This window comes from Oryzias latipes, chromosome 3 (assembly GCF_002234675.1).
Source record: "Oryzias latipes chromosome 3, ASM223467v1".
NCBI classification, from domain to species: Eukaryota; Metazoa; Chordata; class Actinopteri; order Beloniformes; family Adrianichthyidae; genus Oryzias; species Oryzias latipes.
In genome coordinates, this window is record NC_019861.2 from 12,454,194 (window position 1) to 12,474,896 (window position 20,703).

At 38.9% G+C, this 20,703-nt stretch overlaps 1 protein-coding gene across 1 annotated transcript in view; it reads right to left on the minus strand.

Moving 5' to 3' along the window:
• LOC101169428 (E3 SUMO-protein ligase PIAS1) overlaps window positions 1-20,703 on the minus strand; it is an 80,270-nt gene that overhangs the window by 29,795 nt on the left and 29,772 nt on the right. The window contains exon 2 of the mRNA XM_023953063.1: window positions 11,218-11,713. Coding sequence (XP_023808831.1) covers window positions 11,218-11,713 — 496 coding nt within the window. The remainder of the gene's footprint in view (window positions 1-11,217; window positions 11,714-20,703) is intronic.

A 20,703-nucleotide genomic window follows, 5' to 3' on the forward strand; every position in this document is an offset into this window, starting at 1 on the left:
TCTAAGAGCTGTAAATGAATGTGTGGCAGATGGTGGGGGGAGCGGCAGATGGGGGGAAATGACCTTCATTGGGTAGATGTTACCAGTGAAGAGGAAAAGACCAAAGTTGAACCAAAATGCACCGCCAAATATGTTCTTTTTTTGCATAAACTTCAAAAGAGGACCATTTTTTCTCTTCAAAATTCTTTAAAAAGTGTATTTTGATGCATTCTGCAAGGATGCTAGATGCATGAAAGGGTGATTTAGAAGAAGGTAATGGGATTATAACTCCCAATAGCCCCAAAATCCTGGTACTTTGTAATTTTATTTACAGTCTAATGTAGTTACATTTGTTTTATTGATAAAAAAAAATTAATCCTGTTTCTATATTTTCTACTACTGTACATTTCTTACATCCAACTTCAATAAAAATCCACGATACCAAACATCAAACTCTCTTCCAGCTTGCTTGAGGCAACCAGAGTCTTTCTATTTTAAAAAGGATGAATATTCTAAAAGTCTCATGTTTTGGATTTTGTTCTGCTTTGGAGAGAAGGCTTGTGAGCTAAACTTCAGAGAATGTGCTCGGCTCTACAGCTCGTCTGCAGCAGCACTCCAAAGCCCAGCTGGAGTTTATTAACTAGTTAGTGGTGTTGCTACTTTTTTTTCTGCACCACAGGCATAAACACACGAAGGCAGCCACACACGAGCACAAACAAAACACGCAAACAAACAGCATTCATGAGCAGCACAAAGGCAAACCAAATTCTGTCAGAGGCACCAAAAAGCAGAACTAAAACGCTAGAGGGATCCGCAACTAAAGGTCAGAGCCAGACGATGCGCTCAGAATTGTGCACAACGGCCACCCAAAACTTTTCAGTGTGGTTACTCTCTGACCACCCGGTCAAAGGCAATGTTATCATCAGAATATGGGCGTAACATATTGAAGACTTTTTGATATGATCACCATTTCAAATGAACTGTGTGAGCTTGTTTTTATGTGACAATCACAACGATACGTAACAAATCACACAAAGACGACTTCCAATTTACAACAACAGCACACAGAACAATGTTGTTTATGTCTGGCATCAGCCACAGGAACAGCGCTGATAATGTTTGCTGTTATTAAGGTTTGGTTTGTCTCATCAAGTTACGTGTGAAGATAATGATGAATCAATCCAGACAGGAAAATAATGGAGGTTTAATACGCTCTGAGATGGAAGCCATTTTGCTCAAACTGTTTATAGCTGAGAGCATCCAAAGCTGCTTTTGTTGATGATCATTTGCTGTGAGAATTTGCTTGGTTGTTCACATGGAGACACAGATTTTACTTGGTATCAAAAAGGGTCAACGCAACGGACAATAAATACTGAATGTACCTGAAGTATAAAATCTAACATTTAAGATGCTTAGTAAGATTTTGGTTCTAAAACCAAACCGTTTAAAGACCCACTCGGATGAAAATTGCATTTTTGGTGTTTTAACATTTTTGGGGGGCATTTTTATCATGATGGAGGACAAATATAAAGAAAATTAAGCTTTAATTTGCATTTCTCAGTAGATCTTTATTTAAATTGTTAGGAATCTACAAAAGAAACAATTCCGTTTGAAAAAGCTTGTAGTTGGGACATAGAAGCTACAATCGGCAGGCCGCAAGCTCCCTGCTCCGCTCCATTCAGATACATCCACTTGTAGACGACTAGATCCATGTGCGTCTTTCTTTTCCCCGTCTGAGCTAGTGTCTGGCTCAGAGTTCCACTTATGGAAAGCACAAATATTGCTCGATATTTTTGTTGCACTGACAGTTTGCTCGCAGGAGTGTGTGTAAACGGATGGATGATGGGAAGTGGGGACGGGCTTGCTTCGTGCCAACAGTCCCGCCCTTAACTCAGAGCTGATTTTCAAACGAACTACTGCAGTTCTGTTGAAACTGTGTCTCAGAAAACTATCTTTTTTTTCTTTTCCTAAAAACAGCATAATCAAAAATAAAAGACCACTGGAAAAACTTTTACAATAGATCAAAAGATGATCAGAGTACCGGTAGGTCTTTAAAGAATTTACAAAACCTTTTTAATCAACGCGAGCTTATGACCCTGGGAATAAGCTCGCGTTGATTAAAAAAAAAAAAGGGCTGCACGGTGGCGCAGTGGTTAGCGCTCTTGCCTCACAGCAAGAAGGCCCCTGGTTCAAGTCCCGGCTGGGGGACATGAAAAATACATCAATGGGGGACCTTTCTGTGTGGAGTTTGCATGTTCTCCCCGTGCATGCGTGGGTTTTCTCGGGGATCTCCGGCTTCCTCCCACTGTCCAACTCTAAATTGTCCATAGGTGTGAGTGTGAGTGTGAGAGTGCATGGGTGTGTGATTGTGGACGTTCTACCCTGCGACAGACTGGCGACCTGTGCCTACGCCCAAGTAGCCGGGATAGGCTCCGGCAGCCCCGTGACCCCGAAAGGGACAAAGCGGTACAGAAAATGGATGGATGGACAAAACCTTTTTAGACATTATTTAACTTTAACAGTCTTCGTCTGGTCTGAGAGTATTCTTATTGATGGCCTCATTCCTGTCAAATATAATAGAGGACATTAAAAAAAGAAAAAGATAATAATGTATTGGTTTTGTGATACTTTTAAATCCAAGTAGTAAATTTGTCTTTGTCATAGCTTTGGTTGCGGATTTTCCTCACACTATTCTTGATTGGGTGACTCTCTATTGTCTATTCTCTTTAATAAAAACAAAAACAGCACAGCCGCATTAAAAAATCTGATCAATATCAAAGTATTAAGCAGCAAAATGTATTTTTTTACATCAAAAAAGCCTTTAATTATCTCACTTAAAAGCATCGGAAGTTTATGAGCACCAACAGATCCAATTACCAATCAAGTTTTAAAGAATCATGTCGATGGTGCAAGTGTTGCTGGTTGTTGTGCATGTCATGTGACATTTTTCTTTGCACAATCAGCTCCAGATATACTGACTGTCAACCCTGCCACAGAAGAGTCTTTGATGTTTTTGAGGCTTCTGCACCAACCTATGACTTCTTATAGAAATCCACCCCCTCTCCCAATGGGTTTGTAAGCTCTGCAGCAAACATTAAAGAACAGACTGCCCAATACTTTTTGCAAACTTTCAATCCTACTTTTGATCTTCCCTGTTCTCAAGGTAAACACCATGATATTTGTATGTCTCCAACATCTTTGCCTCTCTCCCACGGAGGTGGCATTTTGCATCTGCTTATTGGTTCTTCTTGAATCTACAACCATTTATTTTTTGTTTGTGTGGAGGAGTAATTGTTCCCACACCAGGATGAAACCTTAACCTTCTGTCCTTCAATACTCCCAACCTTTGATACTCCTTTGATACTCCCAACAATTGCTGTTTTTTGCTGATGACATACAACTCTTTAGCCTCACCCTTTAACTTTATTCCATCTGTCAGGTAGTCAATAATCCAGGTAACAGTAGAGACAATCGCATTTTTTGAGAACTGTTGTGTAGCTGTTAAAGAAAAATAATTACAGAATCTCCAAGACTTAGATATTTACCGTTTGAAGTAGTATTTGGCTAATACCGAGACCCTGCAGGGATGGCCAACCCGGGTCCTCTAGAGCAGGGGTGCCCAAATCCAGGCCTAGATTACCTGGAGCAGGTAAATTTAGCCAATAAGGAGCTTCAATGGCAGGATGGTTGGAAAACATGTAGAGCAGTGTTTTTCAACCGTTTTTGAGCCACAGCACACTTTAACCTTGACAAAAATCCAGCGGCGAACCAGCATCCAAAAGTTTAAAAAAAAAGGAGAATCTCATAGTCTGTATTGATCTACAGCCCCTCCGCAATCTCACATGCATTTTTGTGATAATTGTGGCAGAAAAAGCTGGAAGTTGCAGCTGTTTTTTCTAAAAGATGTAATAAAAGTTAAGTTAGAAGATTTAAAAACTGTTTGATGTGTGTTCGTTGTGGTTTCAAGACGTCAAAGGAAGACTTATTGTGCGCTGAGACGCTGTCACTTTGACCCAATGCATCATGGGAGATGTAGTGCAAACAGCTGCCGAACACAGACAGACTGAGTAAGCCCTGGCTACAGCCAGGGGTAGTTGGAACAGACTAGCATCTCTGAGCTTCATGGTTTAGTTCACTTGTTCCACGGTCTAACACCAGATTCTTTGGAAAGTTACACGGCAAAATACGAGCTTTAGCTGGTATTTTTGTTAGAACTGAGCGACTTTATGAGCAGAATCTGAACAAGGAAGTGGAGACTTTAACCACTTCTGATTGGTCAGACTGATGAAGTGTGATTAAGCCTCCAAGAATGATTGGTGGAGACAGTTAAAGGGGCGGGACTTTTCTGAAAACAGCTGACGCTACGGCTAAATCGCGGTACCGTCATTCTTATCAAAATGTCTTTAATAGAATCAAATAAACACAAAGAAAAAAGTATTTTACAATCTTTCATATTTCTAACTACTCAGTGTTTTATCAGGGCCTGTTTGGATGAACACAGAGCTGATTTCCTGGAGATGGAAAATGTTTTTAGATCCGTTAATGAGGGCAATTTCCCACGGCACACCTGACCATCTCCCACGGCACACTAATGTGCCGCGGCACACCGGTGTAAAAACACTGATCAAGAATTACCACCCAGCCTGTTTTCCAGCTCTTTCTGGCCTCCTTTTTGCTCAATACCTGGGTCAGGTATGTTTAGTCATTAACAATGTGGAACTAATAAGATAGCTTATTAGCAGTTTGATTGACAGCTATTTAAAAGGAGAATTTTTCAGAAATGCAAAAATGAAATGATTTCTTATAACATTTGTTCTCTTTCTTAAGAACAATGTCAAAAACTCAAAAAACATGATTTTCATCAGAGGGGAACTTTAAGAGTGTTACTAAAACTGCAACAAAGTACAATTCTTCAACAAGAGGATGGATTGATTTTTAAAATATTGAATTTCCAGTTATGTTTGAAGAGTTTTATCTTTTTTGGTAACAAGCACCACTTCTTAAGAAAAGGACCTGTTTCATTTTTGAACAATAACACAAATCATTTCTGTCCAACAAACAGATAATATAAATAAAAATTCAAAAGGTCACATTTGACAGCATCCAGCTGTTGTTGGCGGGAACAGCTGCAACAAGTTAGTTTTTTGCCGCATCAGTTTGGTCTGTGTTGTAGTCCAGCTGTTCCTGTTAGAACCTGAGCCACATCTATGATTTATATGCTGCCAACGCACAACAGGAGTTCAGGAATACAGTAGTTTCCCTTCAGTACTCCCCCAGCAAAAGCATTAAGCCTCAGAACAGTGGCCTTTAGTCAGCTTTACACTTAGAAGAAACAGTTGTTGCTAAAATCATTAGTACTACAGCACAGTCTGGCTGTAGCCTTTGTCAGGACAACAGAAAGAAGTCTAGTGCCCCCAATGTTGAGCAGACACCATCTCTGCAGCTGTCAGACAGAGCAGAGCGCCTGTGAACCAGCTCTTTCAGCTTTCTTTGCGAGGAAAGTAATGTCAATGATGTCCAGCAGAGGCTGCCCAGGGTAGGGGCTGGATCGCTCAGTTGGCTGGTGTAGGACTGGCACGTGGGAAACCAGGGGTTCGCTTCCCAGGGGGCTTAATGAGCTTCATTCGGTGTGGGTCCTTGGGCAAGACCCTTCACGCTACTGCCCATCTATGTAGCTAGGGGGTCTCTCTGCGCCGGTAAAATACAGGATTGTAGCAGGAAGGGCATCCGGTGTAAAAACTCTCTGCCAAAGGGAGATATTAGACTGTGTGAATCACTGAAAGCTAATTAGCTGTGGCGATCCCTGAAGCGATATGCCAAAAGGTGAACACAGGGTGCCACAATCCACACAAAGTGCATCTCATGGTTATGGTAACCTCTGCCAAACGCTGTCCTTAAAAAATACTTTTATTTTTCATTGGGACATGAGCAAAAGCTATTAGGAGAAAATAAGGAAGACACCATAAGTTAGCCAAAACAATATGACAGACAGACAGTCACAGGCTGATCTTCTGTGAGAGCCCTAACATCCTCCCACCAGGACACATTTACAGGTACAACCAGCTCATTCCTATATTGATCGAAGCAGTTTGGAGAAGTGGAAATGACTAGACCTTTTCTACGTTCTTCCAAAAATAACATTTCTTTGTAAATTTTTCAGAAAAATCCCAAATGATGCAAACACATGACTGATCACCAGTTTAGTTAAATAACTGTATGTCAATATTTTTTAGCTCTGACTATAACACTTTAAAAAAAAATGAAACAATCAGGGTTGGTACCAAGGCTGATATGGAACTATATAGCATAGCACATAAAATTTAGACAATGAATTTTATGATAAAAAATCTACTGACCAAATGATTCCATTATTTTGCAGAGAAAAACTAAAGGTTTTATTTTAAAAATTTGTATTGGGATAAGTGGAAATAGAGAGGACGTCACAACATAATGAAAACATCAGATAAAAACAAGTTCTAAGGAACTTCTGTGTTGATTTCTAATTAATCTTTGCGTTCTGATTTTGGCGTTTTCACACCGTCTGTGAAATGTTTTATTTTCAATCACAAATGAGTTGTTTTATTTTCTTGCTGAAAAATGCCCCAATGAGAGGAGGGGTTTCAGTCAGTAACCTGGAGTCCGAACCAAATGTAAAGTCAAAGTCAAACCTGCTGAGAAAACAAGGACAGATTTACTAAAGGGGAGCAGATCGACAGAAAAAGCACTTTTTTCCTAATTCTGACTCCACTTGAATCCTTTACATGAAATCATAACAAAAACAGCCTTAAAACATGATTATATTTGGGGTTCTTGATATTGACAGTAAAGATGCAGCACGCTCACGAGGGGGGGGGCTTTTTTCAGCGCAATAAAATATTTAACGTTACAAAGGCACTTCTACAACAGTTCCATAAAAAGTGACTGTTATTATATTTATAAAATACAGTTTTTATAAATATTCTATGAATTCATTTTGTTGCATTTATCCTTCACGTCTTAAAGTTTGCTCCGTGGAAATATAGTCTGAATTTAAACCGGTCTGTGATCAAATGTAGGGGATACACAGAACAGCTCGTTAGCATAGCATCACAGCATCATAACATTTCGCATCGCAGCATCAGCATCTATACTGCTGTCTCCAAATCAACACTTTTAATCAAACTGTCTGTTGCTGCTCTAAGTCCAACAGGTTTATCCTCCAGTTTTTTCTGGATCCTGTCAAAAATCGTAGTGTCCCGCTGATTTCTCATTTGAAACTGAAGCTACACGGAGGCAACTAGCAGAAGTTACGGGGGTCAGGTGCCTCTCTTGTTTTGTTTTTTCTCAGCTCCCCTTGGCTTGCTGCTGTTTTCAGGTCTGTGCTTTGCGAGAGAACGGCGGACTGACTCTACTCCAAATAACAGAAACGCTATAGAGCAAGGAGCTGGGAAAATAAAATCTCAATTTTCCCTAAAATGAATCATCTAAAACAACAAATTTAAATGAATCGATTAATCGCCCAGCACTACTGAGCACCGCAGCATGGGTCCCTTTGGACAACAAGGTTGAGAATGAGTGTCACCAAGAGGTCGTCATGGTAATGAAGGAAGAGATGGAACGGAGCAAAGGGTTAACCAGATAATGGTGATGGAACTGAACTGCTGGCTGTAACCGTTTTTCCACAGACCGAATATACTGAGCGGAACGCATCTGTACCAGTGGGAGGGGTAATGATAGGCAGATGACAGGAGGGGAGAGGACTAGAGAGGCAAGGCGAGGCGAGGGCTGTGTCCAAGTAATAATAACTGTATTTACATCTGCACAAGAAACCTGTTTCCTAGAGCTTCTTTACAGCTATTTATGGCATGATAGCCAAGGTAGGGTCACCAGCTACTCTCCAGGAATTTGACATTGTTGTCAGTTGGTTTCTAAAACCAAGAATAATAAAAAGCAATACTCTGTAATCCATATCATTCAATCAAAATCAAACCCCCTATATGCATGTATTTACTATTGAGGCAACACTGAACAGTGACCCCCCCCCCCCCCCCCCAATGACATAACACTAACTGTGGAGTTTGTCACTGTTCCATCGTAGTATCCAGCATGAAAACTTAGACAATCCTACAGTCACCCTGATATATCCACACGCAAAGCCAACGTTTACTACCGGGTTTAATAAAACTGTGTATAAATCGATTTTATACTCTGTCCATGTAGCTTTATCTCTGAAAAAGACAAGGGAACATTGCAGGTCGGATTTTTGTGATTTCCAAAGCTAATTTATCAGTTGCTCAAAACACAAAAAAATCCCATTAATTAAGATTAAGAAGCTTGCATAGCCCATATTTATCTTGCAGGATTTGATCATGCACAAGTTTTCCAGCCTATAATAATCCTATTAATAAATGCTTCATTGCTTTGTTTTCTGTGACAAGTTTAGAACTTGTTTTTAAATAGTAAATGGTAAATACTTCTATAGCGCTTTTCTACCTTCTTCGAAGGCCTAAAGCACTTTACAGACCCATTCACACATACACACACACACACACATCCACACACTGGTGGCGGCTCCGCTGCTGAACACTGGCGCCAACCTTTCACCAGAGGCAAGGTGGGGTTCAGTGTCTTGCCCAAGGACACTTCGACGTATTGGCGGGCAATGCGGGAATCGAACCTGCAAACTTCAGATAAGAGGTCGACCGCCCTTCCACTGCACCATGGCCGCCCTCGATTTTTTAAATCAATACACATGTCAATCTTTCTGGATTTCACAACCAACTGTTTCCTTCCGTCGCCTTATAAAGCTGTTATGCACAATACTCTGTAAAACCTGCTTGAGACCATCAACTGAATCTTTCTGTTTTGAGAGGCCAAACAGCAGGAGACACAACAACAGGTCAGTAAACAATAGAGGTGAAGTGATGGACTGAACGGAAAAAAGAAGCATGAACAGTCAGGACAGAGAGCATCTATCTTAAAAGATTAAAAACTGTACTGGTGGGTGGAATACAGCACAGAATGCAGTTTAAATTTTGAGGAAAATCCAAATAATTATCTTCATGCAACACATATACTTCCTTCTTCTATCATGCAACAGCCTGTATTTGTCTGAAGACGGCATGCATTATTTATTGCTGTGTTTTTTCCAGTCGAAGAGAACGACTATAACTGAAACTTAAACAAAAGGAGGCTGTGTTTTTCTGCAGACACAGGTGCACACCTGGCTGTTTTCATCACTTTGCATGCAAATTTTGAGCAAGGATGGTCATGGAAACCGAAGACGGAGGGAGGGAGGGAGAGGACGAGAAGAGCCCAAGCAGGATGGAGCACGTGTAGGCAGGAAATGGATAGAGTGAGAAACAGAAAGGAGAAGGGTGGTGTGATGACAGAGCTGCAGGCGCTGTGTTTGTACATTCATCTGCAGGCAAATTAATCACAAAATGTTCTCTTTCTCCATTAAAATGCTAATATAGAAAAATCTTGGCATTTCCATATATTTGCAAAATATCCCAGAGCTCAAATAGTGTTATTATGCTAAGTGCAGGCTGTGTGCTGGATGTAGACCTAATGCAAAGACAAATCTAACCGAGATGAAACGGATTAAAAGTCTGTTAAGCAGAGAATTCAAGAGCAGAGCGTGAATAGAACTTTGGTCTAAAATGCTGGGTCCCTATCAGTCTAAAAAGTGACTGTTTCATTTTGCTTTCTTCAAATGTTTAACTAAATCTTCCTTCTTATGGGTGTTTTCTGTGCCACAATAAACAGAATTGGATTCACTGCAACCTGAAAGTTAGGAAAGAGGAAATTAAAATGTAATGTTTTTAGATTGTACTGTGAAAGAAATTAAGGGATAATGTTTGACTAGAGTCAAAACAATCTTTGATGTGTAAATCATTCACATAAAAGAAATGAGAAACCCAAAGTGGAACCCACAGCTGACTGTCTGATGAAGCTGAAACCTTTTATCAGACAAAAAAGCTGATTTGGTTTCTTTGTCTATCCCCAATAAATTCTCTGCTGATACTCCACCCACACCTGTGATAGACCCTCCACTGTAAGTGTGTCTATAATTTGCACTGCCCTGTTGATTTAACTCAGGACTAAGTACACTTGGGCGTTGCCGGATAGAGACGAAGCAGTCTATTAGTCAGAAGTTAAACATGTATTTTGTGTTAGGACAGCTAGATTTCAAGTAAATGCAGATGGTTAGACTGATGTGACTGATTTACAGCTATCCACTGAACTGGAAAACGGCTCTCACAGCTATGCACATAGTAAAAGACAGATAAAACATTAAACTCATCTGCCATTCTCAAAAGGAGATGGAGCGACTTTCCAACTTGCAAATGAATGCTTCGTAGTCAGATAGCAGAAAGGTAAAATATTACAGTGGTCCCTCATTTTTAAAGCAGTTCAAAGCAGCTGTGTTCCAAAAAATGATCAGCAGTAGACAAAATCTGCAATGTTGTGGTCTTTGTTTTTTTATATATATTTTAAGGCTGTACAACTCCCCAAAACTCACTTTATACTCTACTCTCAGACAGTGTCAACATTTTTCCACTCTTCTCTCTCGTTCAAACTCTCAAAGTTCAAATCTTTGATGAAAAAAAAGTCCAGTTTTGTATTAGAATGAAAACAAAGATCTTCTAGCAATGGAAGATTTATGTCTATCTGGCAAGTTAACTGCATTCTGAACAGGAGAAAAAAATAAAACAAATCTGCAAAACAACCAGACAGAGAAAGGTGAACTGCATTATAGTCTTTGTAGGGTTAATTAATTAATGACCTTTGTCAACTTAGGCTTTTTCTTCTCCTCCACAAGCTTTGGAGAAATATGCCACACATATTTACGGCAACATTTCTGCACCCTGTCTCAACACATTTGTTGGCAGAACACACCAACACAGGCCAGAAGCCTTTTTTAATGGGAAAAGACATGCAAATGCCTCTGCTTAAAGCACCTGGTTCAACTGATTTTACAGTATAAATGTCTATCAACTTTTAGCTTGAACGTCTGTGGCGCTTTGGTCGATTAGAAATTTGAGAAACAAACAAACAAACAAAAATCCTATTCGGGATGAAGTCAGAAAAGACTCCCAGCATGAACTGCAAGAATGATGAGGTAATGTCATATGAACAGCTTCATTTTGGATGTATCTGCAGTATGAAACTGCACAAACACAACAGCCTTTGCCTTTATGAGCCACATGCTTCAACTCTTCCACCAAAAAGTCCACCCACACAAGCATTTCTAACCTAGACTGGTTGGCTTGATGAGTTCATCCAGCATGTCGTAGAAGGGAAGCCTCTGGAGCTTCACATCTGGGTGGACAGGATGCAGCGAGGCGGAGGCGGGCAGGTGGTGTGCCAGTCCAGTCAACTCGTGTTTCCCAGGCCCGAGCAGTGAGAGGGGCAGCAGAGCGGCTGGTGACGGGGCTCCACCGTGCCCGGCGTGACCCTCGTACGCGAACTGTGTCATGCAAGCAGGCAGTGCAGCACCACCTCCCCCAACCACTCCAGCAGAGGCCGGGTGATGTGGCCCCGGAAGAGCTAGCTCTGAATGGGAGACCATTTTGGCCGGGAAGCGCCTTCGGTAGAGCTCTTTGATCTTCATGTGCACGGCAGGGCTGCAGCCAGATTTCAGCAGATGCAATGCCTTGGTCAGCAGCTCGTGCTTGCGTCCATGCTTGTTGCGGCCAGCGTATCCCAGGAGCACCTGCAGCTCTGACACCCGCAGGCTCATTACCATTTGCTGGAGAAACAGAAGAAAGAAAAAGAAGCTGGGTTAACGGTACTTCTGAAACAAACTAGTTTACAATACAAACATAGCTTCTGTAGTTGGCAAAGGAGCAGAATGTTTCTGGTACTTTGAAAGAATGACCAGCAATTTCTTCAGCTGGACTGTACTGAGGCAAAATAAAGACTGATTAGCCATGTAAAAGTACGTTTTTCAAAGTCAATTTTAAATGAGTAACAACTTGTAATCACAAAGTTAGCCAACCCTTTCCACTGACTTAAAGAAGTTGCAGAACTTCTCAAGAGAAGCTGGTGTAGAGCCCCAACCAATGCTGCCACGGGGCTGTGACCCTTTAGATGTGGTCCAGCTATTTCGGTGAGGCCCAACATGATGCAATGAGTTCAGATTTAACACAGGATGTTCATGCAAACAGATGTGGAAGTTCAGGGAGAAGTAGGCTTCTGTTTAATTTCAATCGAATGATGCAGCTCCAGGGTGCTGCCGAGCCACAAATGCAAATACTGCTTAGCAACACTACAGGGAGGGTTGAGAAAAGCTCAGTGTGAGTAAAATATCAGCAATAATCAGTGAAAATAGCTTTTAGTTGTTACTAAAGAACTAGAAAAACTAAAAATATACGGCTTTATGTGCAGATAGAAGGACTCAGCATAAAATCCATGAAAGTACAGAGATATAACAGAACAGAAACAGCTGTGTGATAGGGCTGCACAATATGAGGAAAACTCGCGATATATGCTATTAGTGATCAATATTGCGATGACGATTAAACTTGCGATACAAGAACAAATAGCAAAACAACCAAAACATCATTTCCATTTTACTAAAACAATATTTAAATAAGAGTTAACATAACTTAAATTACACTACAAACGACCCTCGTCTTCAAAGGAGGCAGACATCTAACATCAAAGGGCTCCATCCGATTGGTCAACAATGTGAAGGCGTCCATCTGATTGGTCAAGTGCATAAATGGATTTATTTGATTCGCTAAATACTTCAAGCTGCCATAAGATTGTTTTAGCACATTTAAGGTAACCATTTATTGCGATTCCTGCCGTCTATTGCGATATGCATATTAAACAGCTTGATATCACCATAACGCTAAATTTGCAATTTATTGTGCAGGCCTATTGTGTGAGCATAATAACAAACTATTTTATCTTAGTTTTTATGAAGATGGTACTGAGCTTAGTGTAAAGAAGACAACTGGATGCTTCACTGGATGACTATTCAAAAGAAAACATAAATTAAAATTTTAATGAAAATTGATCTATTATTTCAATTGTTTCTATTTTTCTTCATATGTTCCTCCCAACAAAAATCATCTCAATTCCACAGCTTGTTTTAAATGTTACCAAAAATGTAATTAAAAAAACGTGAACCGCTTGATTTTTCTTTATGATCATTCTTCTGGATTGCTGCACACTGGGTGAAGAATACAGGTATTAACTAGGTCTTCATTTTTCGCTTGGTTTCTTAGTGCTATAAAAAAAGCTCTGCTTGATCTGTGGGTTTTTATAACTCTTTTTTTATCCTTGAGTATGGAAGATGAGAACCGCCACGTCTGCTTTTTTTAGCTTGTTTTCTTGAGATAAAGACTTAATAACTTGTTATCACAAGATAACAACAACTGTTTTCTTGAGATAATGGAATAAAACTCTAACTTTTTTTTCTCCTTAGAAAATGGGTAATTAAGTCGTGATCTTGTGAAAACGATTTTTGTTTTCTTGAGATAACTGGGTGCATTTTCCCCAATCGCCAGCAGAAAAACATAAGAGGGTGACGAAGACACGGGATCATCAGTTATTGATCATTGATTACTTACTAACTAAGTTTGGTCAGAAACCAATTTTAACTCGGCTATCATCATTTCAGAGGATGATTACTCCAGCTAATTGCACTTGCAGGAACCAATCCCCTCCACGTCTCCAGGAGACATTCAGTGATCTCCAATAAAAATAGATTTTGTTCTGTTTTCTCAAGATAACACTTTATCAAGCCATGATCTCGAGATAGTTTTATGCCATTATCATGAGAAAACAGTGGCTGTTCTCTCATGATAATTAAGTTGTACAACTGAAAGAAGTGAAAATAAATACATGAGGCATACATGGTGCAGAGGTAGAGTGGTCGACCTCTGATCGAAATATTGCAGGTTCCCACCTTGCCCGCCCATGTGTCGAAGTGTCCTTGGTCAAGACACTGAACCCCATGTTGCTGGTGGTGGTTAAAGGTTGGCGCCAGAGTTTGGCAGCGGAGCCACCATCAGTGTGTAAATGTGTGTGTGATTGGGTGGACGGGACTGTGACTGTGAACTGTTTGGGCCTTCAAGGAAGGTAGTAAAGCACTATATAAGTATACTCCTCATTCATACTTGGCGATGCCAAACTACTGATGTAGCCACAGCTGCCCTGGGGCAGACTGACAAAGGCGTGGTTGCCTTAGTATCTGATCATTATGCTATGAAGGTTAATTTAACATTTTTCTATAAACAAACATGATACATATGTTATCTACCATGCAGATTAAATGCACAAAATCAATATAGGATTAAAGAATGCATTCCAGAATTCCTGAGGTGAAATCAGGGAAATATTTTACATACACAGTGACAACAATGTGTTAGCCAAACAACTTCTGTAATCACACAGATAAAGGAATGATAAAAAAGAGGAAAAGATAATAAACTTTGACAAATCCCTGGAATGACAAAGGGCTTAGTGATTGTTTCCATTCTATCACGTTCAGCTCAGGGTTATTGGTTTTGTGTTTGCAGCAAAAGTTGTGACGCTACTATGAAACTTTAATCCGTAAAGTCTTTGAGTTTGGTTCCTGAAAACTTCAAAAAAAACTAAAGAAAGAACGGTAATAGTACTGTATCACTGCTAAAACTAGTTCCATTTTCAAGTGTGCTCTGTTGTCACTGCATGCAATTTAACTCATCCAACCAATTTAACTCATACTGATTTAAAAAAACGGATTAACTAAATAGTGTGAAATGATTTGAATTGCTAGCATATAGGATAAAAGAGACCCCCAACTCAAAGACCCACTCTGATGAAAATTGTGTTCTTGTGGCATTTTTCTCATGATGGAGTTAAAGCATTTGATGGAAGAAAATTCCTCTTAAAATTGCATTTCTGGGTATTTTTTTATACAAATTGTTGTTCAGATAAAAAAAATGTTGTTGGAAAACGCTTTTTGCAGTGACATAGAATCTACAAAAGCAAGAAACGAGCTCCCTGCTTCGCTCCACTCTGATGCATCCACTTGTATACGACTAGATTCATGTGCGTCTTTGTTTTCCTTGTCTGAGCTGGCGTCTGGCTCAAAACTCAACGGCTGGATGACTCCAATAACGCTCGCCATTTATGTTGCACCGGTAATGTGGTGAGGGGCTGTAAGCTAGCGGGACAGCGTAAACAGATAAATTATGGGAATGCTTACTCTGCACCAACGGTCCCGCCCATAATTCACAGCTATACAGCTATAGCTGCTGTCTAAATATAAATAGAACTTTTTGCTTGACCATAGCAGATGTCACAGAAACTTTGACCACAGACTTGCATTTTGCAGATTAAACAGATTTATGACAATACATCACTGAACCCCCAAACCTGTTTCCTGTAAAACCTGTTCAATTTTTGAACATCTAGGTTTTAATACACCCTCAAGTGCAGAAAAGCTGTGCCTGCTTTGCATACCAGTGGCACTGTATCTGCAGTGACACTATGCAAAAAATATTTTTATAAAGTAATATATCTATTTTTTAAACTTTTGCCTTATACAAAAATTGAAAAGCCATCCACCCATGCATCCATCCATCTAAAGGAATATCAATTCATCAAATCCACCATTCAATTTTAGATTATTCCTGTATATCTTTCTTTTCTAAAAACTGTTTTTTAAGTGTTTTTAATGTACAAAATTCACACAACAGAAGAACAGCTTTGCACATGGATCAATAATTGTGCAGTGAGAAAAAACAAAACCAACTGCTGGTATGAGGTGTTCTCACCTGAGACTCTAAAACTGAATGCATCCAATGCCTGAAGTGAAAAACCCTCCAGCTGGGAGGGGTGACTAGCAGATTCCAAGAACATTATCTGAGGTCTCTGTCCAGAAGAGCCGCAGTAATGGGAACAGCTAAACATGTTGCATAATCTAGGATTATGGAGAGAAAAAGGGGCAGGTCTCGAGATCTGAACAGCTCAAAAACTGCAAAGAAAATTATGGAATGCATAAATGAGGTGCAAGAAGTTGAAAAAAGGGAAGGGTTCTCAAACTGAAAAACAACTCAGGTTAGGGAGTTATAAAAAAAAGTATGTTTGAGGAAACAGGAAAAGAGTGTAGGGCATCAACTGTCAAACACAGAAGGGATTCTAAGTGAGACGCATCCAAAACCCAAACTGCTTCCACAGCATCATGCAGTGCCCTAAAGTGTGTGTCTAGCTGCTCTGGGGTTCATCTTCAAACACAAGCTATGCCACAACTACCTAGGGAGAACATTTAAAGATCTTTAAAAATGAGGAGTAGACAGCTCGGAACCCCATTGAGCTCGGGTTGTGATCGACAAGAGAGATGACTAAAAGTAAAACCTGCCAGTGTAACATTTATGGGAACCTCTGTAATGCAAGTAGGAAGATTTTTGTTGTTAAAAGAATGCTTTGTGTCTGTTCAGCTGGTATATTTGCCAAAGACAATTACTTTGATAAGGCTAAGATGTAGAATATATGTTGAGATTAAGACTTGTTTCTATGATTTCTGTTTTATTCCGTATTTTTCTAAAGATTAGAATAAAGGTGGACTTCATCACTTAGAAAGTAGAAAATGTGTGGGTATTCTACAGCTTTTGCTTAGTAGTGGATATATTGTTTGAAGTACAACAAAAGGACTTTAACTTTTAAAACATGGCTTCATAAAACATAGTTTTTTTATGTTACAACTGCAGCTGTATTAGCGATTATAACCTTTCAGATGACCTAAAAAGCAACACAGAGATAAAAAAAAAACAAGTAAATGATCCATATGTCTGTAAACTATGATATTAAACAATATTTTGATTAAAAAAAACATATATATCCAGACTTGCGTGTATTTATATTTGTTGCATTACTATAAAAAAAACTGGGTAAAATAATCAAAATAATTGGTAACTACGCCAAAAGTTTGATAATTTAGCTTCAAGTTTCCTGCTGGCAGGTTTAAAGAAAGTTTAAAACCTATTTATCGTCTTAACACTTCAGCACATTTAGATTAAGACTAAGATTAAGATGAATTTTATTAATCCCCATAGTAGGGAAATTCAGCTATACCAGTCCCCTATTTGGAGGTTTTTGTAAGGTTGTCTTTTTTAAACTTTTAAGTTTTTTAGTCGGCAAAAGTTTTAGTCTTTTTTTTTTAAGTTTATGATACTTGGTCATTTTTATAACACTGTTTTTATACTTGAATGCTTTTTTTATTTTCATTTTTAAGCCTTTTATTTGTTTTGTGTCTATTGTGGCAAATGGACATAGCGTCTGTACAAATACACATTCTTCAACCGACTTAAAAAGTAGAACAAATGCTATTCATCATGTAGATTAAAAATCGTGATTTCTATTTAAGAAAATGTCACGTACATTAAAATAAATACGGCAGAATTAGAAAATTGAACTGCATACAATATTGAAACCAAGAAAGGGCTTCTTATCAATTTTTGTGTTAACACTCTTTGTTGAATAGATCCCTGCTCATGACTACATAAAACTGAATGAGGCGAGTTTAACTTGGTGGCCGTTACTTGTTTTTAATCTTCTCTGCTAAAATTGTCTATGCTGGATTGGGTTGTTCAATGCCATCAGAATTCAATTCAAAACTAGATTTTTAACTAACAATGCTGAGATCAAAACTATACCATTTATTTCAATTTGGTGCTTGTGTTAGCTGGCTGCTTGATTATTATCTGCTCCTTTTAGCTAAGTGCGTCTGCCTTTAATTGACCTTGTATTGACCTTGTTTCTAATCTTCAAACCAAAAAGCACCCACTGCATGTTTTGTTAATTGAATTTTACTTTAGTTAATGAGTTTATACATATTTAAGAACTATAAATGTATCCCTGAAATTAAGACCGAGAGGTGGCTTATATTTTACAATATTATTACAAACAGGAGAAACGAGGAAGTTTCTTTCTTTAACTATTACCTGCAGCAACTGTCACATATTTATTGTCTTTCCCACATTTGGTAATAATGTTCTGTTGAGTTCACTGGGGGATTTAGCTCTAAAAGGGAAGGACTGTTTCATACAAACTAAGCTCTGATCAAATGTCATAGTGCTTAAAGGGACCAGATGCTGCTGTTTACAGACCAAACCCCACATCTTGTGGACAGCTGCCACATATGCATAGCAAACACTGTTTTTCCATTACTGCATTGGACATCATGCACATTTGACATAATTATTCAAGGCTCTAGAGTGGGACCAATTTGGTCGCAAATGCTACCACAATAAAAATCTCAGGTTGCAATGGGATACAATTTAAAAAAATTAAATCATCTCTTCACATTGAGCCCCGCATCATGGTCTAAGCTAATCAGAGGTAGTGAAAGAAGCGAGCCCCTCTCTGATTAGCTGAATCCAGAAATTCCTGTGAGTGTGGGATCAATTAGAATAAGTTGCAGTCAGAGGGAGGAGAGTAGCTAACATCCCTCGTAAACCGAATGGATGTAGCCCCAGACAATAAGGGCAGATTAAAAGAAAGATTGACAACTTTTTTGTTAAGAATGTTCAAACCTGATCTGCACTAAAATTAAAAAGACTTGCCCCCCGATCACGTTTTTACTCTGGTTGCCCAGTGGCATGAACTCATTAGAAATCATTAATGTCAGTCAGAGCAGGTCCCCATGAAAGCCCCACAGCACGGTCCAGGGGCGCCGAGCTGCACCGCGGCGCAATTAATATCTGTGGTTCTACTTTAACAGCATGCTGATTGATCTAAGACACAGATTGTCCCTTAAAATAGGTGGTGAATGCAAGATCCAAAGTAAGCCGAAGAGTGCTAAACATCGACCCAATGAGGCTCTGTCAGTGGTACTGCGCACACTGCAGGGAAAACGGGCCACTTCACGAGTGGGAGACAGCTGCTTGCTTATATTAATATAATGAAATAGGTGGTTATTTCATTTATGCACAACTAATATGAAGGGACTATTTATTTCACGCTAAGCAGTGTAAACTTGATGACAACCTAACAGAACTCCCAATTTGGTCAATGTTGAAATGTTTTCAGAACAAACCCATCTTTTTTCTTGAAAATTGTATCTAGTGAGAGAGATATACAGCTTTTAATAATAGAAACAAATGGGGCATTGTCCATGAAAATTACAAGGCCGTTTAAGAGATAAGAAGTAAATTCTCACACAAACAAACATCTTATATTTCTCCACAGACAATAATATACCAAAAACCTGCACAAATACTACTATAGTCTTGCACAAACATTTCAATTATTGTAAAACTAATGAATGTAGTTATTGTTTCAGTCTGAAAAAATCTTTCCTTGTCTTGATTTATGTTTTAAGTTTGAAAATGTTTTACAATGACATTTTTTTTTTTCATTTAGAAACCCAGAGGTCAACATCAACAAGGAAGTGGTTGTCTTCCCAAATTGAAACTGGGACCATTTACCTCGCCAGTGAAAAAAATGACTGAAATAGCAGAAAAACAACTGGAGCCAAATCATGTCTGTTTCCTGCTCTCAAAACTTTCTAATAAATTGCTCTTAAACAAACTGGATTAAAGAGTTTTCCCTTGGATTAAGCTTCAGGTGCTTAAAGTGGTCACACTTTTTTCAAGTTTATAGAGAAATAATAAGGTTAAATGTCTGACTGAAAATGGTAGTGTCTATGCAACAGCAAAACAGTAATTGTGCTAGAGTATACTAGTGTTTATAAATGACTATAACTGTGGCTGTGCAGAGTATAATAATATAATTATTAGAGTAATAGTACTTGTGCAAGAGCATAGTAAAGTTAGTGCATCTAAGGTTTTGCTGAAAAACTATACAAGCAAGCAGGGAAGCAGTGGGGTGTTGAGGTTTGTAATCCTAAATCCTGTAAACCTGGTGTATACAAGTCAGTTCGAGTGGCTTGACCAATTCTTCTGGTCAAATACAGTAAAGCCCATAATATAATGCACTGTTTACTGTAAAGACTAGAGGAAGATGATGGCTGGCAATATTGCTTTTGTAATTTGGAGTTGAAATACTGAAAATGCTGCATTCATCTATAAAAACACATTTCATGATGTGATAAATGTTCTTCCCAAGAGTCCTGTCCTTCTTTAAGCCGCAAGCAGCAGCAAAAAGACAGCAATTTAAGAACGAAATTTGGAAAAGTGGGGTATTAATTGCAATGCAGTTTAAACTTTTCTAAGTGGGGCACCTAAGAGTAAAACATGTGCGCACTGGTACAACCGCTGCAAAGAGTTAGTCTAAAACCCTGCTATTGTCTGGTTTGCTTGTTTTGCTGTTTCCAATAAAGACTTATTAAAAGGAATACTCTGCAGTAAAATATTCACACAATAAGACATGCTGCAGCTGACTATGAAACTTGGTTTCAATTTACATGTTAAATTTGATTTGATTTGATTTGATTTGAAATGGTTTATTTCAAGCAATTAAGTAGAAATAATACACAACAGCAATATAATCATCAGTTATACATTCGTACAGTAACTAATCAAACTTAGGATAATTAGACATCTTTATAGCGAAACTCAAATGTCAGAGCGTCCTTGAACGCACCTCATATGTACTGTGTGCCTCTACCGCCTGCTTGAATGTGTTACTACAGCTTGGGGTGAATAATTTTAAATTTAATCATAAAGTGGTCCGTTAAACCTGAAACATAACAACTGGGACTAGAATATACATTTCCTTGCATTGCTCAAGTTGTAATGTTAACCAAAAATGTTGTTTTGTGACAAAAAATGTTGCTTTATT